The sequence below is a fragment of the Microtus pennsylvanicus genome, chromosome 1 (assembly GCF_037038515.1).
Source record: "Microtus pennsylvanicus isolate mMicPen1 chromosome 1, mMicPen1.hap1, whole genome shotgun sequence".
Taxonomy (NCBI): domain Eukaryota; kingdom Metazoa; phylum Chordata; class Mammalia; order Rodentia; family Cricetidae; genus Microtus; species Microtus pennsylvanicus.
Window position 1 is genome coordinate 90,744,580 of NC_134579.1, and position 27,735 is coordinate 90,772,314.

At 39.6% G+C, this 27,735-nt stretch overlaps 1 protein-coding gene across 1 annotated transcript; it reads left to right on the top strand.

Moving 5' to 3' along the window:
* Positions 1 to 416: 416 nt before the first annotated feature.
* On the top strand, positions 417 to 27,735 carry LOC142849983 (cytochrome P450 3A11-like). The gene is made up of 13 exons (XM_075972959.1): positions 417 to 671; positions 1,631 to 1,724; positions 3,912 to 3,964; positions 12,306 to 12,405; positions 14,754 to 14,867; positions 14,956 to 15,044; positions 15,332 to 15,480; positions 19,330 to 19,457; positions 20,368 to 20,437; positions 22,045 to 22,205; positions 22,982 to 23,208; positions 24,666 to 24,828; positions 27,557 to 27,735. The coding sequence occupies exons 1-13, from the start codon at positions 601 to 603 to the stop codon at positions 27,650 to 27,652; spliced, it is 1,515 nt and encodes a 504-aa protein (XP_075829074.1). The 5' UTR covers positions 417 to 600; the 3' UTR covers positions 27,653 to 27,735.

Consider the following 27,735-nt stretch of genomic DNA (forward strand, 5'->3'; position numbering starts at 1 on the left):
CTCACAATCTAGTAAAGGTGCTGTACGGGAAGACCCTCGGTGCTGGGCTGGAGGGAAGGAGATGCATGTGAAGGAAACATACCTCAGGAGAAGTGGTTTTATTTCATAGGGGCACAGGTGAGGACAGATTCAAAGAGACTATTTTTTTTGTATGTTGAGTTCTGAAAAATAATGAAATATCTTACAGGGAAGGAGAAAGACATTCTGTAAAGATCTGTACACAGATAGAACAATTTTGACTTTATTTAATGTGTTTTTGACATGAGCCATCCTTGGTGAAAGGGCATTTCACATCAATAAATTTGCTTGAATTTTTGATTAAAAAAAATAACCTTTGGTATTCCTGAAATGACAACACTGTGTATTGACTCCACACAGAATGTTAACTCACAGAAGGTCAAAATAGGATATGATGAACTTCATGATCTATCCAGGAGACCAAAGTCCCGGCCATGCACAGACCTGAACCACATCTTCCCAGAATATAAACACCCCAGGCTGGGCACACTTCAGCACCATTAGTGGAAGAGAAGCCTTGCAACGGGTAGCACACAACTAGAGGGAGAACACAGAGGGTAACATTGCTGACACCAAGCAACGATGGACCTGACTTCAATTCTCTCCCTGGAAACCTGGGTCATCCTGGTAATCAGCCTGGTGCTCCTATACCGGTGAGTCACCACCAAACTTCCTCTTCCACCGTGTCCTCGGGTTGGGGTTGTATTCATACCTGTATTCTGGTATTGAGTGCAAGGTCAAAAGTGACAAGAAAAGCAGGGGCTGGAGAGATGGCTCAGTGGTTAAGAGCACTGATTGCTCTTCTATTTGACCCAGGCTAGAATCCTGATATCCACATGTGGCTCACATCATCTGTAACTACTGTTCCAGGAGACGTAATGCCTTCCAAAGACACCAGAATACATTTAAGAAACGTGATAACAGAAGTTAAAATTAACTCTTGTAAATACTTTGAAATTGCATGTATTTTTTAATGGGAATAGAGGAAGCACATGAGACAAGTGTGTGTGTGTGTGTCTGTGTCTGTGTCTGTGTGTTTGTGTTTGTCTTACAAGAAAACTTTGAGGAGTCTTTTCTTTCCTTTTATGGGGATCCTGTGAGTCAGACTAAGGTTGTCAAACTTGGAAGTCAATCCCTTTACCTGTGCAGTCATCTTGAAGGCCTGAGATGAAATAATTGTGTTCATTTTGCATTTTTATTTATAGCAGAAAGAAGTCTCAAACCAGAGCCTATATGTGCTAGTCAAGCACTCTACCACTGTACTAAAGCCCAGTGACACTGACTATTAAAGTTCATGTTTATGTTATGCAGATCTGCTGGGCACACATACACACTTTCAACTCCCTCTTGCTGAGGTGAAGGGGGTTTCTGATAAGATTTACTCTTGGTATGACCTGAGTGACTTTCAGGTTACACCTAAAGCCACCAGAACTCAGTAGGAGCATATACAAACCATGGGCTGCCTTGCACACTGGACCCCTCACCCCTCACCTAAGCTCTGGGAACTGAAGGGACAGCCATGTTGTTGGTATGTTTCATGATTTGGCTTTGGTCATGTTTATCTCCTCTCTGCTGCATGTGTGGTCACAAGACTTTGTGTTTCTCTCTATAGATACGGGACCCGTAACCATGATGTTTTTAAGAAACAGGGAATTCCTGGACCCAAACCTCTGCCATTTTTAGGAACTCTGATGAATTACTACGAGGTAAGTGTTGATTCCTGATGGACAAAAAATGGTTTAGTTTTGTTAAATGCTCCTTGACAGGAAATGATAGTGTGATTTCAGGCCCTCATTCTGTGTATTCTCATGGTACTAGAAAATGTTCAGTGATATTATAGGGCTCTATTGCCAACTTAAAACTATCAAATGTGTGTGTGTGTTTGTGTGTGTGTGTGTGTGTGTGTGTGTGTTTATAGTGTGTATGCCTCTACTTACATGTGCATGAGTGCCCATATGTGTGCAGGTCCCTATGCATTGATATACGTGTGAATGTAGATGCCAGAGGTTGGTATTGTGTGTCATCTTGATTGCTCTTCACTTTATACTTAAGGCAGGGTCTCTCACAAACCCAGTTCCCTCTGACTTGACTAGTTTAGCTAGTCAACTTGCTCCAGTGATCCATTGTCTTGGCCTCCTGCAAGACAACTTTAACCCTGATTGGTCATTTATGCAGATATTGGGGAATTCAAACTCTGGTTTTTATGGTGTGCTCTTCCCACTGAACCATTTCCACAGCTCCCATTGTCAACTTCCCCCATACTTATTAATTTTGGGGTGAGTGTGTATGTAACAATGAATGCATTTGTAGGTCAAGGGACAATTTGTGGGAGTCAGTTTTCACTTTCCACCATCTGAGTCCTAGGGATGACTCTCAGGTTGTCAGGGTTGGTGGCTAGTGCCTTCTCATCGGAGCCATCTCACTGGCCCTGATGTCAGATTATTGAGCCTCAGGTTTGTCTTTGGTGAAATGCAAAGATCTCCAACCCATTTAATCTTGACATTCAGGAGCTCAGACTTTGTGAGCAGTAAAAGAAGTTTATTTCTTACCCAGGGCAGGTTCCAGGAAGGCACTTCTGTATTTATTTGAAGAAAATCTCGAGGGGGTTTCCAGCTTCTAGGACATCAACTGTATGAACTAAATAAAATTCTCTTTGTATCCAACTCATGGGCATCATTTTCTCCTTCTGCTGAATATTTCTGAAGCATCAGATTGTCAGAGACATAAATACACACCTTTGGGGGACAAGTCGTGTACTTGGGTTCTCTGCGTAATTATTGAACCCCTGAAACAACTTCTATAGCTCTAGTCTCACCTTTTACTCTTCACGACATGGTGGTGGTTCTTGAGTTTAGCGTATTTTGCTTTTGTCTCTTTTGTAAGATCTAGGGTCCAGGTTAGTGATTGTTTCTGTTAGAAAGAAGATTTTATATATATCCACGTGGGTTTATACACATAAGTGCAGTACATACAGAGGCCAAAAGAGGGCACAGGATTCTCTGGTGCCAGAGAAACAGATGGTTGTGAGGTGTTGGGTGTGAGTTCTTTGGACAGAACTTGTACCCTCGGGAAGGTCAGCATGTGCTCATAACTGCGACGTCACATCTCCAGCCCTAAAGACAGCTTTTCTGTACTGTTTCTGTTTTGTAGTGCTGAGAATGGGATCTAGGGATTTAGACATGCCAGCAAGTGATTTAACATGGACGTGGACCTACCTTCTCTTCCTTTAAAGGCAGCAGCCTGTGAAAGAGTGTGAGCAGCAAGTGTGTAACCTGAGACAGGATGGTGGCTGTCAGTCACCTCACATACTGGACTGCACAATGTACTTTGTATTTTCATTTAAAGATACTGAAGGCAAAACCACGGGGAAAAGGAAGATTCAACTAAACAACTGAAGTTAGAAACTTCAGTATTAAGCATGTCATGTGCCACATTTTAGTCTATGTGGATCATTTGTGATGAACCTGCTTTGACACCTGGCCTACGGTCAGTCCACAGAAGACATTCCCAAGCTCACATTCAGAGGGCGAGAGGCAAAGCTCATACTGCCGTCAGCTAAGATTTTCTTGTAGACATTCTATGTTTTGATTGCAAATTCTGCAAAACAATTTCATTATTCTTATTAAGATTATTATTATTATTATTATGTGTGTATATGCTGCTTTGCACATGTGTATAATTATGGCTGTGCATGCAGAGTCCACAGGAAGGGGTCAGGTGTCCTGCACTGTCACTCCGCCTTCTCCCACTGAATCATCTTTCTGGTGCCACTAAACATTACTGAAGAACTGTTCTCTGTCAGAAACAGTAAATTATTTCTTGGGATTTGAACCCCTACAGAAGGGTTGGTACATACAGGACAATAATAAATTTCATGCTATTTTTCATTCCAGGGTATATGGAAATTTGATGCTATGTGCTATAAAAAATATGGAAAAATGTGGGGGTGAGTATTCTGGAAAGTCCCATGGAGTTGACTCTTTTTAGGGGGATGTACTCTACTTGTGCAGGACAACGCCAGCCCAGAATTGTCGTAATGGCCCCTCTGTTGTAAAGGTGATGCCATGTGTCATGAAGTGCCATGGTTCACAGGACTAATTATCTTGAGAACATTGTATATTGTGGCTTTTTGAAAGGATTTGATGTTCCATGGACTCTGGACTTCGTGTTTTTGTTATTTTGTTTTGTTACGTTTTCGAGACAGGGTTCTCTGTGTAACAGTCCTGGCTGTCCGGGAAGTCACTCTGTAGACCAAACTGATCTCAAACTCACAGAGATCCTCCTGCCTCTGGCTCCTGAGTTCTGGAATTACAGGCATGCACCATCACCATCTGTTGCCAGACTTTTGATAGAAGTGTCTATCATTTTGTACTGTCTTGTTTAACTGACTTTGGAGATTCAATGTGTTTAAAACCCAAAATGAGCCGGGCAGTGGTGGCATATGCCTTTAATCCCAGCACTCAGGAGGCAGAGGCAGGCAGATCTCTGTGAGCTCAAGGCCAGCCTGTTCTACAAAGACAAAAAGAATTACAACTTGTCTCAAAGCATCTATTTCATTGACTTCCTTGGTATCTATTTTATTTGTCTAAGTCCAAAGTTCTGCAGCATGTTTATGCCACACTTTAATCAATTCAGTAGTCTGAATTACCTCATGAATGCCTAGTCCTGGCATTACAACAGTTACAGTCAATACAATAATTTCCATACCACAGCAACCATCAATCCAATCATTCTATGAGTTCTTCTTAATATTCTTCCAGAGAGTTTCTGGACTGGAGTCATCATAGGTGAGCTTGCAATGGTGTCAACAACTCACTGGCATCCAAACCATTGGCCTTGCTCTAAAAATAAAGACTTTCAGAAGTGGCATCTAAATGACATGTCTTTTAAAGTGTGATTAGAGCTTCCAACAATTGTTTGTCCAGGGTTATGTGCTATCCCCGTATTGTGTTTAGCTACAATGACACAAATGTTTTATTTTACTGAAAATGTAAGCAGGTGCTTATGTTTAATTTGCATTGATTTTCCCTTTATAGCCATTGTTTCTAATAAAGGAGTAATTACAGAATCAGCCCTTTCAGAACTTAGGCAGATACTCATTGAAATCCTGAGTATGTATCAATAGTATGATGTATATATTTTATTTTTTACTAATTCTGTTAAGTGAAATATCTACATTTTCCAAATTTCATTTCTTTGATTATCCTTAGGATTACTTCTTACAGGTAAAGGAATTGAACTATACCAAAAACAAGTAGGATATTTTTTTTATACTTTCTTTAGTTTATCACCAGGTAATATAAATTTTTACTTTAGAACTTTACTAGTAACATAATGTTTTATAAAATTCTGAGGATTATAAAATAATTTCCATTAATATTTTATCAATTTCTTCATTTCCTTTTGCTTATGGCCCAGTCAATACTGTATAAAACAATGGGAATGATAAAAAATGGATAATTACCATCCTGATATGCAATTGTATGAAAAACAGAGTAAATTCTGAATAATCATGAACAAGTTGAACAGTTGTTATATAAAATACAGCTAATCTTGAATATTGAAAATCAGGAATTATATTAAGAGACTGACCCATCAAACTCTAATAAAATCTTTAGAAAAGCATATGATTCTGATTTTTTGACTGAAGTATATAGACTTTGGAATACTTTACTTCTTTCGTGCTGGAGAACCAGCATCAGTATAAAATGTAAGAGCTGCAGAAGTAGATTTACTAAATGGGGAAGAATCCATTCAATTCTTTTTGTAAATTGAAGTTATTTACTTTGGGGGTATCTGTTGCTGATTTCACCTAAATAATTGCTACAGGCTCTGTCAGTCATCATGAATTACCCATCATCGTATTATTTCAACATTTGTATAACATACTGCAATCTCAGCTGGATCCGTTTCTGACAATGGATCTTATTCTTCCTTTTATATTTAATTTAGAAACCTCTTCTGTAGAGGTTTTTAAATTTTCATTCTGATTATGATATACATTCTAAAATAATATTTTCCCTTGGCATAATGAGTCCTGTAGAGGAATAAGTAGAATGTAAAATTAATAAAATACACTCAATGTGTGAGATCTAATTGATTTATGTAGATACCTTGCAATTTCTGTTCTACTTAGGCCAACTCCTTTTCTGCTTCAGTTGTTAAATATCTGGGACTGTTAAAATCTAAGTCACTTTGTAAAATTAAAGATAAACTACTTAATTCTTGAGTAGGCAATCTAATTGTAGCATACAACCAATTAATATCTCTCAATAAATTTTTCAAACTCATTAGGCGTATGTTATTAATCTCTCCAAATTTTGTTTTTGTGGCTAGTTTCTCTGTTTACTTAATTTAAACCTAAATAATTAAGAGAGCTTCCTCTTAGAACTTTTCAGGAGTAATTTCCAATGTCCATTGAGGGAAAATCTGTGGTACCTCAGTAAACACGTTTTCAAGGATATTGACATCCGAGGTAGCTATTGAGGCATTATCCGTATAATGATGCTCTTTTTAAACTAAATCTGAATCTTATAATTTTACCAATAAATACTCACAAGTCAGATTCTTTGGTGAAAACCTGCTAGCTCAAAAAGACAGAGAAGCAACCAGCTGACCATTCACCTCAGCTGCAGTCTCAGAAAGGGAACACTGCTTTCTCTGTCCCAAAACAAAGAGGGCCATCATAATTAAAGTGTCCCCCACTCTTACTATTTCCTGTGCATTTATCTGTTGGCCAGACTCACTATAACTCTGTGTGACTACTTCCTGCCAACTAGCTGTTGGCTCTGACTCTTGACCAAAGGTTGATTTTATTTAATACAATCTCGGGGTTCACACTGTGATCAATGATCCTTCAACAGAATAATAAACAATGGATTAAGGACATTGTTGATGAATTACTTCCAATGGTTTATTTTTATTTTTTTAATTTATTTATTCATTAAAGATTTCTGTCTCTTCCCCGCCACCGCGTCCCATTTCCCTCCCCCTCCCCCTATCAAATCCCCTCCCTCGTCAGCCCAAAGAGCGATCAGGGTACCCTGCCCTGTGGTTTATTTTTAAAAATGGACATAAAGTTGGACTGCTTAACATATCCTAGGGAAGTACTTACACCCTTTTTTGTTTTGTTTTGTTTTTCAAGACATGGTTTTTCTGTATCTTTGGAGCCTGTTATGGAACTAGCTCTTGCAGACCAGGCTGGCCTTAAACTCACAGAAATATGCCTGCCTCTGCCTCACCAGTGCTGGGATTAAAGGTGTGTGCCACCACCTCCCAACTCCTTTTATATCAGGCTGGGCATTATTATAAGTAGGAACTGCAAAAGCATATTTTCTCTTTATCTAGTTGCTGCAAAGGAATAGTAAAAAAAATCAGTCTTTTAAATTAACAACTATTCTAACCCAAGCTTTAGGCAATTAAGAAAATAATGGAATTCTAGACTATAAAGGACCCATAGGTTGAATTACTTGGTTTACAGCTTTTTAAATAAGCCATCACCACAATTTTTAAGGTTTATTTTATTACAAATAGAGGAGAATGACAAGTATTTGTAGGTTTTTCATGTGTTTAACATCTGACTGTTTTGTCCTAGTTGCTCAAGTGCCTGTAATTTGTTTTAATTAAGGGCCACTGCTTCACCCATGTAGGCTTATTAGTGAACGATTTTAAAGGCAGAGCAGTTGGGAATCCAGCATTGGCCCCTAATCAAAATTTGTGTAGACAGTTTCTGCCTTGTCTTGTTTCTGTACAATCTAAATAGCCTATGTTTTTATTGACATTTTTTTCAATATGAATTTTAGAAATTTATCTCATGTCTAGCATCATTCATGAGTGGGTGCTGAAATTGTAGGAATATTAATTTGGGCTGTATAACTCAGAGTGGGTACAATCATTTTGAGGAATATGTGTAACTTGTATATGAACATATTCTTTGTCCTTTTTACAAAGTCATGTATAAAAGCATTTTTAAAAATTCTCTATCTGATTTTAAGAGTTAACTTAATGCAATAACCATGGAGTATTTTTTTATAAATCTTAAAAAGATGATCCTTTTTGTAGATCCCAAGAAACATGTTAAATTGGACTGCCAATTATTAACAGGGTAGGACAATTTACCTGCATTTTATGTAGTGAAAAAATAGTTTTTGTAGGCTCTTTTTCAGTAAGATATTATTTTCATGAGCTTCACCTCCACAGCCATATTAGTTAAGAAATTAAAAAGCTGCTCTGCTTCAGGTACTACATTTTATAGAATTTAACCAAGAGTATCTTGAACGCAATGTAAAGAGCTGAATCAAATAACCACTAGTGATAACTAGACAAGATTATACCCAATAAAATAGCTCAAAATTATAAATTTTTCTTTAAGTCATTTACTATAAAAATTGAACATTCATTTAAGCATTAATCAGATGATCAAGAGAAGAGAACAGCCTCTATATAGTGAATGATTAATACATCTGGAAATTTAAACAGCATTGGCTTAGTACTTCATACCATGATTACAACTGTTTTCTGTACTACAAGTTAAGCTGGTTCAATTGTTTTCTCCCATGAATGGATACTTGATAATGAGTTATTTCCATTATCAGAAGAAAAAACATTTCCCATGAAGGAACATTTCATATTGAGTTATTCCCTCTCCGAGGAAAAAGCAAAAAAAAATTAAACTAAAATTAAACAAGAAAATTCTAAGTTCTGAGCCAACTGTGCTAGCGCAGGCTGCAGCAGCAGAGCCCACCCATCATTCTCTGGAATTCAGATGTTGTCTCTCCGCACTTCCTGGCCCTTGCAGCAAGCACTGACAGGCATCACCCAGCCAGAGAGCTCTGGGTTCCAGCAGATCTGAATTCTTTTTTCTATTGGATATGGCCTTTGCCCTTCCTCTATCCACAGGAAAGAGGATTTTCTCTCCCTTCATTATTCATCTCTTAAGCCTTCTTGTTTGTAGGCCTTGATTATATACTTTCCCTTCTTCTATAGGGAAAAGCCTTTTAATTAAACACTACCCTTATTTACTGGGAAAATTTCTTTTCAAGTTTCTTCTCTTTTCCTTTTTTCTCATGGGAAGTTTTCTCCTTTAATTTCTCTTATTCTTTGTCTCTGGAGTTGGTCTATTTGCATCTTTAATTTTTGCATCTGTGCACCTAGTGTTTCAATCTTTTGAATCTCTAAGATTGTTTTATCTAAAGAAGAAAGAAAATAGGAATCTCCGTTATTTCTATTTTTTCTTTTCTCTTTATAATTTAATTTTTAAAAAAATCATTTTACACTCCAACCCCAGTTCCCTATCAATTTCCTTCTCCCACCTCCCAAGATCCCCCCATCTGAGCCTCCATTCACCCCTCAGAGGAGATAAGACTTCCCTTAGAGAGTCAACAAAATCTGGGATACCAAGTTGAGACAGGACCAAGTCCCTCGCCCCTGAGTCTTCCTGGGAAAGATAATCCACCATTGGTAATGGGATCTAAAAACCAGATCATAAACACAGGATAAGTTCTGGTCCCACTGCTAGGGTAACCCCAAACAGAGCAAGCCACATAACTGTCACCCACTTTCAGATGGCCTAGTTTGGTCCCATGAAGGTTCCCCAAATGTCAGTCGAGAGTCAGTGAACTACTGCTAGCACAAGTTGGCTGTCTCCGTGGTTTTCCTCATGATGATCTTGACCATTCTTGCTCATATGATCTCTCCTCCCTCTTTCAACTGAACTCCAGGAACTCAGCCCAGTGCTTAGCTGTGAATCATTGCATCTTCTTCCATCAGTTACTGGATGTAGATTTTATGAGGGGTCTTAGGGAGATCACTCATCTTACAGGGCTAGGCCAGTTCAGGCATCCTCTCCACTATTGCTAGGAGTCTTAGCTGGGGTCATCCTTGTGTATTCCTAGGAGTTTCCCTAGCAACAGGCTTTTCTCTAAACCCATATTGACTCCCTCTATCACAGTACTCTTTTATTGCTCTCCTTCTCTGTCCCTCCCCCAACTTGGCTATCTCGATCCCTCATGTTCCTATCCTCGATCCCTCCCTCATATCCCCTCTCAGTTCACCAATTAGATCTTCACTATTTTTCCTTCCTGGTGTCCTACACGTGTGTCCCTCTTAGAATCCTCCTTTTAACCTAGCTTCTCTGGGCTGAGGAAAGGAACTCATTTATTCTTATTTTATGTCTAATATCCCCTTCTAAGTGACTACATATCAGGTTTCTCTTTCTGTGTCTGTGTTAACTAACTCAGGACACTTTTTTCTAGTTCATCTATATGTCTGCAAATTTCAAAATGCCATTGTTTTTTACTGCTGAGTAGTTCTTCACTGTGTAAATGTACCACATTTTCTTTATCCACTCTTCAGTTGAGGGGCCTCTAGGATGTTTCCAGGTTCTGGCTATTATAAATAATGCTGCTATGAACATAGTGGAGCAAATACCCTTATGGTATGATTGTGCATCCACTGGGTATATGACTAAGGGTGGTATGGTAAGGTCTTGAGGTAGGTTGATTCTGAATTTTCTGAGAAACTGCCATACTGATTTCAAAAGTGGCTGCATGAGTTTGCATTTCCACCAGCAATGGAGGAGTTTCCACTTACATCCTCTCCAGTATAAGCTGTCAACCGTATTTATGATCTTAGCTATTCTGACAGGGGTAAGATGGTATCTCAGAGTTGTTTTGATTTGCGTTTGTGATAACTAAGAATGTTAAAAATAATCTTTAAGTATCTTTCAGTGATTTTAGATTCTTCTGTTGGGAATACTATCTTTAGATCCACACACCAGTTTGCAATTAGATTACTTAGTATTTTGATATCTAGTTTCTTGAGTTCTTTATGAATTTTGGAAATCAGTCCTCTGTCCAATGTGGGGTTGGTGAAGATCTTTCCCCATTTTATAGGCTACCATTTTGTCTTTTTGGCCATGTCCTTTGCCTTACAGAAGCTTCTCAGTTTCAAAAGGTCCCATTTATTAATTGTTACTTTCAGTGTCTCATCTCCGTAACCTTGACCCTCCTCACTTTCTTCTTTCTCTGAAACAACATTTCTGTCTTCCTGTGAGGAAACATTCTCTTCTGCTGACTGACAATTGTTAGCCTGGATGTTTTCCTTTTTACTTTTCTGTTCAAATTCAAATGGACCTTTCTGTGATTCCTCACTCTGCAGTGGATGCAAAGCATTTGAGATCAAATTACATAAAGAACAAATCTTGACTCTTCTCTGGGATGTATAGGCACCTCTTTCACATGAGCTAATTAGGTTCTCAACACTGGCTTCCATACCCCAAGTTTTCATTGAAGGGAGTTGCATGAATCCAATAACAATGTCTGGTAATTATTACCAACAGTTCTGTAAGCTGTTTTTCTCTCACATTCACTCCATTTCCTTTTAACAAACACTAAGTGACCAGCATATTGCTGCTCCTGAGATGGTGAAATCCCCAAGTCCTGATCTTATCCTGAAGAACCGCATGCTCTGAGCATCCTCTATCACCAGTCCTGGAGTATCAAGACCTCTCTCATCTCTGAACCCATGACACTGGGCACCAAATGTCTGGTGTTTCCTGTTGTGTGGGATGTTCAGAGGAAAGAAATTCCAGAATTTAATTTTAGGCTCACTCGCAACAGGGAAGAACAGTTTTTGTGAACTAAACCTCAAATCTAAGTTCAGAAATGTATTTATTGATTCTACACAAAGTTGTGTTTGGGGTACAACAAGTTCCTCATGCCAAAGCTGCTTTGATCTATTCTATATTTTCTCTGAAAGAAATAATCACACCCCTGCGATTCCAGTCCCTATTGTGCATTGTTGCAGTAGCCAATAATTCAAGCCCTCCAAGCGTGCCTGGATAGTACTGTGACAAAAGACATGCAATTGATGGAAATCCCATAGAGAAAACAACTATAAGTCAAAGAAAACAATCACTGTTTCTGACTATGATTTCCTCAAGGTCTTGGATCCTTGAACAAGAAACTAATATATTCTGTCATTATCATACATACAATGAGAAACAACTTTTTCATCGTAATGTTTACCCAAGATACAATGACTCTACGAGATTCCCACTACAAACTGTTTTGTCTTTAAGTGACTCGTTGTGTCTTCAATGACATCACCTGTCACTTTACAAAGACTCCATGGATCTGTGGTCAGACTCCCTAAGCTGGACTTGGAATTAGTATGACAACTTGTTGTTTAACCATAGTGAAGGTCATGTAACATTGGAATCAAAATGAGGATTTGGGACTCCCACTTAAGAACCTGGTTTGAGTTAATCAGCTGTGTTCTTTGCACAGGTTACATGATGGTCAAACACCTGTATTAGCTATCACGGACACAGAGATGATCAAAAATGTACTAGTGAAGGACTGCTATTCTGTGTTTACAAACCGACGGGTAGGTAACTTTTTTAAGTTAAAAAATTTAAAGACTTGTTTTTGCTATTTTTATTTATATGTATATATGTATGTCTGTTGACAGAGGTTCTATCGTGTTGCTCCTGCAGCAGCACAGTGCCAAAGAAACACACAGAGGTTTACATTAATTATAAACTGGTTGACATATTATCTCAGGCTTCCTTGTTAACTAATTCTTACACTTTACAGTAATCCATAATTCTTGTCTGTGCTAGTCACATGGCTTGGTACCTTCTATTAGTGAGGCAGTCTCATCCTGATTCCTCTGTGTCTGGGTGAGGAATGCAGACTGAGTCTTTCCTCTTCCCAGAATTCACCTCTTCTCATCACCCCGCCTCTACTTACTGGCTGGTTGCTTCAACTATACTTTCTGCCTGACTACTGACCAATCAGCATTTTATTAAACCAGTACAACTGACAACTTTTAAAGAGTACAAGACCATTGTCCCACTGCATGTGTCTATAAAAGTAAATGCCATACATGTGTAGGTTCCTGTGGAGGCCAAAAAAGGGGGTTGAGATCCACTAGACTAGTGTTCCAAGCAGTTGAAGGGGCCTGGCATGGGTGCTGGGACCTGGCTCTTCCAGAAGATCAGCAAGCACCCTTAACTGTTGAACCATCACCCAGGACTCCCCTTTTAAGAATACAAACCTTTATTTTTACCTATTGAAATTATTTTGTTTGTTTTCTTTGGTTATTTTAGAGACAGTGTATCTCTGTGTAGCTCTGACTAATCTGGAACTTACTCTGTAGGCCAGGCTGTCTTAAACTCATAGAGATCTGCCTGTCTCTGCCTCCTGATTGCTGAGTATAAGAGCATGCACTGCTACCTCTTTGACTACTTAGTGAATTTTAAAAAAGAAATAAATGTTGATTCACAGTGGTTTCCACAATAATATACAAGCAGGGTCGGGGTATTCATTTTACTAGTGAGGAAGTATAAATATACTATATTATTGTATCTACTTGTAGATGTACACTGTTGTCATCTAGATTGTGTTTACATATCCTATTTCATGGGTCCTTTCTTATATCTGTGTGGTATGGTGCAGTTTTTCACAGATCTATATTCGTGCAGTGGCAAACATACATAATAGAGCGCGGTTCCTTGCCCTCCATATACAGCCTGCCCTCTTCTCTCAATTTGTATCAATTTTCCTTCTCAGTGTATTGTGTGGACAGTGTCAAGTTGATGACTAGTCACCTGGCCCTTTTGTGTGGGTTTTCTTGTGTAAAAAATATCCTTTTGATCCAGTCTTTGCTGTGACTGACTCTCTGGGTGTAACTCTTCAGTGTAGAAGCAGGAACCGTCCAGTCCTGATGAAACACCTCAGCACTGAATCATAGATGCCTGGTAGTCCAATGACCCATGGACAAAAGGGAGAACTTGGGGGGCAGGGCAGGGATGAGTAGAACACAGGACACCCTGCCGCAAAAGCTGAAGGTGTGCGTGCTCCCTTTCGGGGGGGGGGGTACATACATTCATACACACATGAATACATACGTATACACGATACTAAAATAAATCTAGAAAAAAAAAACCCAAAGATCAAATCCTTTAAGTATCTCAGGCTAGGGAAATAACTCTGTTGGTAAAGGACCTGAGTATAGATCACCAACATAAAGCCTGGACAGAGCAGCACGTATATGTTATTTCTGAGCAGTATTTGGAAATAGGTGAGTCCTAGGAACTTGCTGAATGGCTACTCTAGCCAAACCAGAACATTCTATATTCATTGAGACACCCTGCCTAAAAAAAGACAGTAGAGGTATAGAGGAAGATGTCAGACCTCTGTTCTCCAAATGAAAATGCACACCAGTGTTCCACTCTAGACACACACACATACAGACACAGACAAACATACATGAGCATGCATATGCACACACGATCACAAACCATAACAAAGCATCAATTTTCACATTGCCTATGCTGTAAACATAGAGCTGGAGAACTTGTGTGATACAAAGTTCACTTTCTATTTGTCCCCAAGCCATTTGCCATCTACATTACTCTGGAGAATCTACTATGTTTGTTCCTGTCTTCTCTAACCCCTCCCCAACCCTGGAACTAATTTTTAAACCACAGGGAGATTTAAATTCACAAGGATCATGGAATAAAAATGTTTAAAAGTTCAACAGGCAGCCCAGTGAGCACCCAATGTCTTAAAGATTGTGAGGAAATTCTGACCATTTTTGCATGTAGGTGAGGCTTGATCTATAATAAACAGTCACAAACAAATTGTTATAAACCAATATCCCCCTAGCACTTTGCAACCATAGTAAGGTCTGGACTTACAGAGAACAATATTTATATTTTTTGACTCTAGAGTTTTGGCCCAGTGGGGATAATGAGTAAAGCCCTCTCATCAGCTAAGGATGAGGAGTGGAAGAGAATTCGAGCTTTGCTGTCTCCCACCTTCACCAGTGGAAAACTCAAAGAGGTGACTAAAAGGACTATTAATTGAAATGTTTGTGTGACTTGAGTCTCCACACCTAACAACCATGGGTGCCTTTGTGTTTTGTGCCTAGATGTTCCCCATCATTGAACACTACGGAGATATTTTGGTAAAATACTTGAGAAGAGAGGCAGAGAAAGGCAAGCCTCTTACCTTGAAAGAGTGAGTAGTGGTACATCCACTGTGGTTCTGGGAGAGGAAGGGCAGCAGGGGCAGAAGGGTCATCCTGTGTGTCTCACATGTCCAGCTGCTCCTTCTTCCCTTTTAGACACAGGGTGACAAATGTACAGTTGAGAAAGAAATGTGACAGTATCAAGGTCGCAAGGGTAAAGGGTGGATAGTAGAAGGTGCTTGGCCAACTGAGGTGGTTTCAACAGTCTTGCCCAAAATATAAATTATTTCAAGCTTCTTTCTGAATGTGGTAAAGTCCCACATCTTTATCTCCTCAGAGTGTTAGGGGCCTACAGCTTGGATGTCATTACGAGCACGGCATTTGGTGTGAACGTCGATTCCCTCAACAACCCAAATGATCCTTTTATGGAAAAGACCAAGAAGCTAATAACATTTGATTTTTTTAGTCCATTACTTATGTCAATAGGTATGTATGGTGGTTCTTCTTCCTTTTGACCAAGTGCACTTGAATGTGGCCATGCCTTTCTCTTCCACACTTAACAAAGCTAACAGCTCTATTGGTGTATAATTCACCTGACATGTAATTCACAAACTTATCATGTTGTATATAAAGGCACAATCAAATATTTAAGGCACAAAGACATGTACTGCCTTTCTTTTGTTTCTGAACTTAATTTTCTTTTAGAGAAAGTCTCACTGGGTAGCTCAACTTGCCTGAAAGTTGCCGTGTAGACCAGGCTGGCCTTGAACTCACAGTAATCCCATTACCTCAACCTCCTGGAATTAAAGGCTTAAGACACTGTTCTCTTTATTTTAGAATTCTATTATTTATCCTTTGACAACATCATAAAGGTATACAATCTATCTTGATTATACCCTCCTCTAATTCTCACCCCCACTTCTCTCAGATACACCAACACATCTTTCAATTTAATGTCCCATCCCTTGTTTTGGCCAAACAGTAAGTCCAGCAATCTCTGCCTCCTAGGATGTTGACCAGTGTTATTGGTGTGATCTCATGTAGGTGATCAGATCGAGAGTGGGCCAGGCCATGTCCAGGATATGGTATTTCACACTGTAAACAGAGACTACTTGTTGGTTTCCTGACCACACAGATTCAAGTAATGACACAGAAACCATATTAATTACATTACATACTGGCCTATTAGCTCTGGCTTCTTATTAGTTTGCTCTTACATCTTAAATTAACCCATTTCTATTATTCTGTATTCCACTACAAGGCTGTGGCTTACCAGGTAAAGTTCCAGGGTCTGTCTCATTTGGCACATACATGGCGTCTCCCTGACTCCGCCTACCCTCTCTGTATATCTCTGTTCAGATTTCCCATCTGGCTATATTCTGCCCTGCCATAGGCCCAAAGAAGCTTCTTTATTAACTGATGGTAATAAAACATTCATAGCACACAGAACAGAATCCCACATCATCACACCACCTGTCCCAGCTCTTACTTTACCCCCATATCTGTTGTCATGATGTTCCTTCAGCCTGGAGTGGTGGAGGTGTTGATATAGATGCTCCATGTAGGACTCAGCACTCAACAGTCACTTACTCTATGTACTTTGATCACTCAGGGGTCTGCACTGACTGATGATCCACATGGTCTGATACCAATGTCAACTGCAGAGGACTCTGTTCTAGCCATGCTGCACATTTGAACAATCATCCCTCAAGCAGCCTTGACCCGAGCAACCACCAATTTACTTTCCCTATATTTACATATTCTGAGTATTTCACATCATGGGATCATAGACTGCACAGTCTCTGTGACAGGCCTCTGTAATTTAGAACACTATTAAGTGACACTACTGTAACTGTCTCCTATGTCTATGAATGAGTAATATTCTATATTAGTTTATAGACATTGAAGTTAGTTTTATATGTTTGCCATGAATTTTGCTGCCATGAGCATTTCAATACAAGGTTACGTTTAAATATTTGTTTTGGGATATATTCAGAATTGTGGTTCTTGCATTACAAAGTAACTCTACTTTAACATATTAAACAACTAAACATATGTTTTCCACAGTAGATGCAGCTTTTTCTATGTCTTCTGGAAATGCAGGAGAGTTCCAAGTTCCCCTTGTCCCACCCAAAACTTGGCTCTCCTATGACTTTGATCATTGCTGCTTAGTGGATATGCTGCAGGCTGGACCTGTGGTTTTGATTAGAATTTCCTTAATCCTAATGCAATTAAAAACCTAAGCTAGATATATTAATGTCTGCTTTTAGAACATCTCTCTCACATAGCTGAATTGTTTTAACATTTTTTAATGATTTATTTATTTTTATTTTATGTGATTGGATGTTTTACCTACACATATGTGTACCATATGAATTAAGGGCCTGCCTAGACCATAAAAGGGAATTAAATTTCCTGGAATTGGAGTTATGCATGGTTAAGGGCAGCCACATGGGTGTTGGGAATCAAATCTTGGTCCTCTGCAAGTGCAGTCAGTTCTAACTGTTGATCAATCTCTATAGGCCCTGTAGTGATTTTTTGGTGTGTGTATGTGCTCGGTACAGTTGGCAGTGGTGCTTCTTTGGGAGTTTTAATATTTTCTCTGTCAATTACTTTTCCATACACAGCTCTTGTGTCCTTTTCCCTACATTCCATCCTCAACACCAAGTACCATCCTCTCCTTGTCTCCTTTGAGCATTATCCCATATCCACACTTATACCTTTCACATATTTGCATTTTTCACTATAGGCTAGACTCTGGAACTGAGGGAGATCATGTGATTTTTTTTTATCTGTGATGGTCACCTGTCTTTGACTTTGGCTTTACAGAGGTGCTGGGTATCAAACTCAGATCAGGTGCTTGCACAGCAAGTATTTTACCAATGAGTCATCTCTCCTGCCCTGGAGTTAGTTGTTTTAAAATTTTATTTTACACTGTAAAGTCTGATATTTGAGATTTAAAAAATTAAGGCTGTTGGGCTAGGGAGATGGCTTAGAGGTTAAGAGCACTGATTGTTCTTCCAGAGGCCCTGAATTCAATTCCCAGCAACCACATGGTGGCTTACAACCATCTGTAATGAAATCTAGTGCCCTCTTCTGGCCTGCAAGCACACATGCAGACAGACTACTGTAAACAAAATAAATAAATAAATCGTTTTAAAAGATTAAGGTTGTAAGCCTTTCCCTAGATTTTTTCTCTTTATATATTTATTTATTTTTAGTCTTACCATTCAAATATTTACATTCCTTCCCTCCTCCCAATCCTCTCCCGCTCCCCCACACCCGTTCTTTCCTCTCTCACCCTGCTTGAGAGAGTCAGGAAACCCTGCCCTATAGGAAGTCCAAGGCCCTCGCCCCTACATCCAGGCCTAGGGAACTGTGCATCCATATAGACTAGGGTCCCAAAAAGCCAGAACATGGCGTAAAAACAAGTCCCAGTGCCTTTATCAAGAGCTTCTCAGTCAGTCCCCATTGTCAGCCACAATCAGAGTCTGGTTTGATCACATGCTCATTCACACCCAGTCCAGCTGGGTTTGGTGAGTTCCCATTAGAACAGGGCCACTGCTTAATTCGTGGAGCAACTCCTCGCGGTCCTGATTCTTTGCTCATCTTCTCCTTTCTTCTGCCTTCAACTGAACCTTGGGAGCTCAGTCGTTCCTCTGATGAGGGTCTCTGTCTCTATCTCCATCCATCCCTGGAAAAAGATTCTATGGTGATATTCGAGATAATCATCAGCGTGCTAGTGGGGCAAGGACCATTCAAGTACCCTCTCCTCTGCTGTCCAAGGACCTAGCTGGGAGCATCCCCATGGATTTTATTTGGATGGCCAGAAGACAAATAAAGACATGGAGAATTCTTATTAATTATGAAAGCTTGGCCTTAGTTTAGACTTGATTCCCACTAGCTCTTATAACTTAAATTAATCCATTTCTATTAAACCACCTTCTACCACATGGTTCATTACCTATGCTCCATATGTACATCCCTACCAAAAAAATACCCAGGACCAGGTGGTTTCAATGCGGAATTCTACCAGAACTTCCAAGAAGACCTAATACCTATACTCCTGTTAGCTCTTGAACCATGTCAATGGACCTGTCTATATTTTGGATCCACACAAACTACAGGAGCAGAGTTAAATCCAAGAGTCAGAATTGTTCCTTTCACTACTACTCAATGCAGAAGGAGCATTATGGTGGTGACCCAGTGTGAGCAACGTCACAGAGAGAATGGTTTCGTTGAGACACTGATGACTTATTCTTTAGATTGTTTCATGATTTCACTACATAAAACCTGTATTTCCACTAAAATTTATTATTTGTCTATCCTTTCCAGAACTCTTTCCATTTCTTACACCAATATATGAGATGTTAAATATCTCCAGATACCCAAAGGATTCGATAGCATTCTTCAAAAAATTTGTGGATAGAATGAAGGAAAACCGGCTGAACGCTGATGAGAAGGTAAAAAGTGATGGTCTCCTGAGAGGTACAGGGTTTATAATATGTTGAGCTGTGAACATGTGAGCTGTGTGTTTCACTTCATCTATCAATAAAAGTAGATAGAAAAAGGTTAGATTTATAGAGAGAAAAGGGATATTTTTATTTCTGGGAGAGGAAAATTTGGAATTTTGAAACACTGGTTGAGAATAAGTCAGGAATTAATCCTTAGCAAAACAAATAAAATGAAGAGTGCCCTTTGAAAGGATTAAAACTAAGAAAAAATGGCAAGGCACAGGACCAGCACAAGCTAACACCACCAAATCTCCAACATAGATGAGGAAGAACCTCTCCAAATGCTGTACCTCCGTGGGAACTCTTGGCACTTAATGGCTGCAGAGAGAGGGTATAACCACCAATAGGTTTCTCGTCCACCAGTGAATGACGGCACATACAGGGACATATGGGCAGCACTTGGACTCAGTGGGTTATTAAAAAAAGGGGTCATGAAGTTTGGGAGAAGAAATGTTACAAGGGATCTAGAAGATTCAAATGGAGGAAATGATGGCGTGGGTATGACTATATCTCATTGTATACATCTATGACAATCTCTAAGAATAGATAAAACTGATTAAAACAAGGGAAATACTATTTTCATCTCCTACAAAAAAAAGGTTCAAAAAATCAATGCTATTGTTTAAAATTATATCTATTGTAATTTATTGTAAAGTGTTTATAAATAGCTGGATTGCTTCCGGGTTCAGCTACAGTTCCTTCTGTTCTTTAAGAAATCAAGCAAGACTAACCACATGTGAATTTAAGGGAGCTATATTCTCAGAAAGAAGTGTGAGCTCCTGCACTCCTGATCTACCTCTGACCTCTGACCTTATTTACCATTGACCTTCTATTTTTGCAACTTCTCTTTTGCTTCCAGCACAGAGTGGATTTTCTTCAGCTGATGATGAACACTCAAAATAATTCCAAAGACAAAGAATCTCATAAAGGTAACCAAGGACTCCTTGGTCTATGGACGAGGAAGTTCTCAGTGAGTGGTCATCGCTGGGAAAATGAGTGTGAAAATTTTCTTTTTTATTATATTTTTTTAATTACTTATTAAAAATTTAAACCTCCTCCACTCCTCTCATTTCCCTCCCACTCCCGTTAACCACCCTCCCCCTCCCTTTCCAGTCTTAAGAGAAGGCAGGTTGTCCTGCCCTATGGGAAGTTCAAGGCCCTCCCACCTCCATCCAGGTCTAGGAGGTGTGTATCCAAACAGACTAGGTTCCCAAAAGCAAGCACATGCAGTAGAATCAAAATCCGGTGCCATTATAATTGGCTTCTCAGTCAGCCCTCATTGTCAGCCACATTCATAGAGTATGGTTTGATCACATTCTTGTTCAGTCCCAGTCCAGCTGGCCTTGGTGAGCTCCCATTAGATCAGTCACACCATCTCCATGGGTGAACGCACCCCTCGTGGTCCTGAATTTCTTGTTCATGTTCTCCCTCCTTCTGCTCATCATCTCGACCTTGGAAGCTGAGCCCAGTGCTTCAATGAGGGTCTCTGTCTCTATCTCGATCCATCACCAGATGAAGGTTCTATGGTGATATGCAAGATATTCATCAGTGTGGCTATGGAAGAAGGCCAGTTCAGGCACCCTCTCCACTGCTGCCCAAGGACCTAACTGGGGACATCTCCTTGGACACTGGGGAACCCCTCTAGAGCCAAGCCTCTTGCCAACCCTACAATGGCTCCCTTAATTAAGATATCTTCGTCCCTTCTTCCATATCCACCCTTCCTCCATATCAACCATCCCATTCCCCTAAGCTCTCCCCAATCCTCCCCTTCTCCCTTCTCTTTCCCCATCTCTTTTTCCCCCAACCCGCCTCCACCCCTGTGTTCCCAACTTCTGCCCAGCGATCCTGTCTACTTCCAATATCCAGGAAGATAAATATATGTTTTTCTTTGGGTTCACCTTCTTATTTAGCTTCTCTAGGATCATGAATTATAGGCTCAATGTCCTTTGTTTATGGCCTGAATCCACTTATGAGTGAGTACATACCATATTCATCTTTTGGGTTATCTCACTCAGTAAAGTGTTTTCTATTTCCATCCATTTGCATGCAAAATTCAAGATGTCATTGCTTTTTACCTCTGATTAGAACTCTAAAGTGTATATGTGCCACACATTCTTTATCCATTCTTCCATTGAAGGGCACCTAGGTTGTTTCCAGGTTCTGGCTATCACAAATAGTGCTGCTATGAACATAGTTTAACAAGTGCTTTTGTAGTATGATTGGGCACCTCTTGGGTATAATCCCAAGAGTGGAATTGCTGGATCCTGAGATAGGTTGATTCCCAGTTTCCTGAGAAACTGCCACACTGATTTCTAAAGTGGTTGCACAAGTTTGCATTCCCACCAGCAAGGGATGAGTGTTCCCCTTACTCCACATCCTCTCCAGCATTGGCTATCATTGGTGTTTTTGATTTTAGCGATTCTGACAGGTGTAAGATAGTATCTAGCAAAACAGGAGCCTCGTTTGATTATCTTCTTATCTCTTCTGTGTTGGTACACCCTGACCTGACTTTCCTGAAATGTTTTCTTACTTTCAGCTCTGTCTGATGTAGAGATCATGGCCCAGTCAGTTACCTTTATTTTTGCTGGCTACGAAACCACCAGCAGCACCCTTGCCTTTGTCCTGTATTTACTGGCTACTCACCCTGATATCCAGAAGAAACTGCGGGAGGAGATCGATGTGGCTCTGCCCAATAAGGTGAATGGATGGTGCTTGGAATAGAAGAGAAGAAGACATACCTTCTTTTCACAAAAAATGCTGTGTGTGTGTGTGTGTGTGTGTGTGTGTGTGTGTGTGTGTGTGTGTGATGTGTGTATGCATAGATCATAGACCTGTACTGGGTATTTTTCTAAATCACTCTCCACCATGGTTTTTGACACAGGTATTCTCACCGAATCTGGAGATCATCAAATTGGTTAGGCAGTCTGGAAAAGGATCACCAGGCATGCCCTGTCTCTGTCCCTTCCCCCACCCTGCTGGGATTATAGATGTTAGCCACTATGTCTGGCTTTATGAATGATATGTATCTGAACTCAGGATTGCATACTAGACAATTCATAAATTGAGATATCTTTAAAGCCCAAGTGATAGTTATTCTAACCATTCTGTAAGAGACTGGATAGATAGCTCAATGGTTAAGAGCGTTGGCTGCTCTTTCAGAAAATCCATCCAGGTTTGATTCCCAGTACCCAAGAGTCAACCCTCGACTATATGTAATGTCAGTCACAAGGGATGTGATGCCCTCTCCTGACTTCTGTGGACATTGTGCTTATGTGGCACACATACACATATGTAGGTAAACAGCTACACTCATAAAATAAAACAATTTTAAAATCTTTTAAAATGTATTATAAGTGCCTATGACCTTGGCAGTGCTCAGCTCAACTTTGGACTACTGAGAACTCAACAGTACAATACAGATCAATTGAAAGGTAATCTAAAATCTCAGAACAAACCTTTTTCTTTCTTCCCAGGCACCTCCCAGCTATGACAAAGTGATGGAGATGGAGTACCTTGACATGGTGCTGAGTGAAACCCTCAGATTATACTCAGTTGCTGACAGAATTCAGAGAGTCTGTAAACAAGATATGGAAATGGGTGGTGTGTTTATTCCCAAGGGGTCAATAGTGATAATACCAATTTTTTCTCTTCACCGTGACCCACAGTACTGGCAAGAGCCTGAAGAATTCCGCCCTGAAAGGTACTAGAATTCCAGTAGTTGGAACCCACTTTGAACTATGCTGGGCTGTGTATATTATAGTGTCTCTTATGAAAAGATTGTCTAAATGGGATTTAATATCCATTTGCATTCTGTGAAGAGAATGACAGAAAGGGGAAAAGGGACAGGGGAAGAGAGATGGGAAGAAAAAATGAGAATTTAAATACAGTGTTTTAATCCTCCTTCATCAAGTAACAAATGACCAACTTAAGTGTGAGGCAGGAACATGCTTTCCTTCAGTCTAACTGACACATGCTTTTGAGAGATGGAACCCAGCATTATATTGAAGAGACTTTAGGAGTTTAGACATGTATTCCCCCATTTGCTTTTATTCTTTGACAATGGCATGTATGTAAAGAGTATTTTGGTTATTTTTTATTCTTTGACAATTGCATGTACATATAAGAAATTTTTGTCATTTTCGCCTCCTACCACTTCTCCCTTGCACACTTGTTGAAGCCCTGCTTGTTCCCATCAAGTCTTCCTCCTCTATTCATGTCGTCCTGTTGTCTTGTGACTCCTGATTTTAATTATGGTTGCTTGCATAAGTGCAGGTCTAGGAGTTCTTTACTGCAGAATGGACAACTCACCAAGAGCTACACCATTAAAAAGAATATCCCCCCACCCCAAGAACCATTGCTTGTCAATAGTTCCTCACAGAGGTGATGTTTCACAAACTCCCTCCCCAATCCTTGATGGAGTGTATCAACATGGTCTAGCCTTGTGTAGGCAACCACAGTTGCTGTGAATTCATAAGTACAATGGCTGTGTCAGGTCCAGAAGATAGTGTTTCACAGCACCCCTTTCATTCCCTGGGTCTTATGTCATTCTGCTCCCTCTTCTGAGATGTTCCATGAGCCTTGGAGGGGATGATACAGATGTCCCATTAAGCACTGAGCACTCCACCATCACTCATTCTCAGCATTTTGAGCAGTTATGAGTCTCTGTGTTAACTGTCTCCACTGCAATCAGAAGCTTCTCTGACCAAGACTAATAGCAGCACTAGTTTTTGTGTATAAACATGAATATTCAGAAGACAGTTTGATACCATGTCCACTTAGCAAAACAACAGTAGTACATTCAACGCTAGTGCATATAACCTCCAGATTTACAGTATCAGGCATTAAATACCACTGTAAATTGGAACTCTGATCCAATCAGACAGTGGTTCATTATCCCTACCACATAACACTAGTGGGCACATAGGATATATTTTCTGTCTAAAGCATTTGTCTTATCTCAGATATGGAAACTTTTTTAGGCCAAGGGGGACAAAAAGGACTTTTAGTGTACAATCCTCAGAGTCAAACACCAGGAATCAGTTCAGTGAACCTTTACTATTCTCCCTGTATGTCTGGTTAGATGTCTGAAGGTAAATTCATGGATGTAGATCTTATGCTTCTATCCTTTTCTAACTTGTTATTACTCTGTGTCTCCAGGTTCAGCAAGGAGAACAAGGGCAGCATCAATCCTTATGTGTACATGCCCTTTGGGTATGGACCCAGGAACTGCATTGGCATGAGGTTTGCTCTCATGAACATGAAACTCGCTCTCACTAAACTCTTGCAGAATTTCTCCTTCCAGCCCTGTAAGGAAACACAGGTGAGGGAAAAAAATGTCTCTGTAAATAGTATTTTATGGGAGACATTTTTCAACTGAAGGTTCTGTGTATAAAATTGAATCTGCTTGTTTGAGGTTTGCTAACTTGTTTTATGGCCTAATGAGTTATTTGTATCCAGGGAAGAATTGAGGGGCCTCTGGTGCTGAATCAGTATAGAGTACAACTGTAGCATTATGAAGAGTTAGTGCAGGCAGTATGACAGGATTCTGTGCGTTCTCTTTGTAGTTCCAGTCATGTCCTCAGAAAACTGTTATGCCATGTGCTATAAAGTGGCTCAGTGATCATGGCTTCATGTTTGTTGGGTGGTGCACTATTCTTCCAGAACTCACAGAAGCCCTCCTCTGACAGTCCTGTCAACTACTGGCTGTATATTAGAATCACTGAGGAACTTTACAACTCATATATATTTCTCAAAAGGCAAAGTGCTTACCTGGCATGCACAAAGACCTGGTTCCCATCCCCAGAAATGCATGAAGCAGCTCTGAGGAAGCATACCTGCAATCCCTGTACTCAAAAGGACAAGGCCCGATGATCAGAAATTCAAGTAATCCTTGGCTGCATAGTGAATTTGAAGCCAGCAGGAGCTACAGAATACCCCATATCAGAAGCAAAAACAGAAATTCATGATTCCTGGAGATAATGTCTGAAATCCTAAAATAATTTACCAGAGCATGGCTTTAAAAGCCCATATCTGGCTTTCAATGTGATGCTAAATTGAGAATCATTATTGTAAAACATAAATGTTAGGACTCAAGTGATGGCTCAGTGGTTAAGAGTACTAGCTGCTCTTACAAAGTACCTGAGTTCATTTCCCAGTACACAAAAGTTGGCTAACAACCATTTGTAAATCCACTTCCAGGGCTGCTTGTGTTCTTTTCTGGCTTCCATTGAGACTGCACATATGTGGTATACAAACACATGTGCAGGTAAAACATTCCTACACATACAATAAAAAATAAATCTTAACAAAGTTGCTGGTTATGGATGATTTTCAACCTTATGAGACATATTGCTGGTTCTGCCTCACTTCTCAGGACCTCTGCACCAGAAACAAATATCTGTCATGTTTCCATAAACAGTGTATTCTTTTTTCCTCCATATTCTTCTCTCATATTCAAGTTCTTGTTAATTCTGCAAATGAATCTTCTTCTTGGATGTATTTCCTCATGTGCTTTATATTCTACTTTTGGTTTTGCAGGCTGTATTTATCACCTGTGCTAATACTTTGTCATTAAAGCCTCCAGTTTGGTTGTGCTTTTTCTCTCAGTATTGAAGGATATTTTGTATCTTTCCTATACCACCTCATATCATTCCTTCCACCAACTCCAATGATCCTTTGTGGAGAATTTGTGCATTGAAAGCCTTGGGTAAATGTTTTGAAGTAGAGCTTACAATTTTAATATTCTTTCATAAAAACATCAAAACTAATTTTAAAATAACAGATAACACTTGTGTATAAATTTTATGCACATCTCTTTTTTATGCCTCATGGAAAACAAATGTATACTACTTAATATTTTAAAAGAATATGATAGGACATTTAGAGAAAGCATTTGCATTTTCCTGAACAATTTGTTCCTGTTTCATGCAAAGGTATGGCTAAAACTTAAGAGATTTGTGTGTTTAAAATGTGCCTTCTCTTTGTCAATTAGTTTTATTGAATGAAGAGAGGGATGGAAATATTTGTTCTGTGATTTGTGGTTTAAGGAAGTTATGTAGATTTGTCAACCCACAACCTCACTTATTTTACTACTTTCTCCCTAAAGCATTTAAGTCATAAGCATGTACAGAGATATAGACAGACAAAGCAAAGTTCAAGTTTTGAGAGCCAATGGAACATCTTTCAAAGGCAGATGCTCTGGCAAGCTCCAATCCTCTTAAATTTGACTCATCTCTGTCTCCATGACAACTTTGTTATCCTCCCTTCTCTTGTGAACAAAAGATTATTCCACTGCTCCCCTCTGTCTCTGACTAGCATAGGACTAAAGCACCACTGAAAACACAGGAGGACTCAGAATTCTTCATTTATCCCATCTTTCAAAGTCATAATAGATGCTAGGAAAGCAAGCAAATATCTGTCCTCCTAAAGACTTATCTGAATGGACACACTGTACTAGTGACATATGATCTAGGCTGTGAGGACTGTTCATAGAGTGGAAATGTATCCTCTCAGGTTAACTTGCAAATGTCAACAAACAAAAAATAACTTTTCAAGACTTACAAAAAAACAATATGACATAGTAACTAAGGCTCAAATATGTAAAATTGGCCAGGCTTAGTGGCTCATGTATTTAATACCAGCACTCACGGGCAGAACTCATCTCTGTGACTTCAAGGCCTGCTTGGTCTACATAATGAGATGTAGGGCAGACTCAGGTACAGAATGACACCCTGTTTTGAAAAAATTAAAACAAAACAAAAATTAAAGTTTAAAAATTTTAACAGGTTTGCTCTAAAGTAGTATAGAACTGAAATAACATAAATAAGCATGGCTTCATCTCAGTCCCTGTCTACTATAGAGTCTCAATAAATATACTGCCTTATGCATATTTGGAAGCATGTTTTCACCATCTAATGGACCAAGTATATGACCTCAAATGCAGCTTAGATGTACCTTCAAAACATCATTCTGAATGGTTTTTACCTTTCAATATGGGTTGTTGTTGGCTCACTCATTGATTCTCAATATTTTTTCTTCCATGGTTGCAGATTCCCTTGAAATTACACAGAAAACCACTTCTTAAACCAGAAAAACCCATTGTTCTAAAGGTTGTTCCACGGGATGTGCTCATAACTGGAGCATGACTTTCCCTCAAGGACTCTGCAGTGTTCCTCTTCAGGTGGTGTCCAAGAACATTGGAATCTTTAATTTACTTCATGAATAAAAC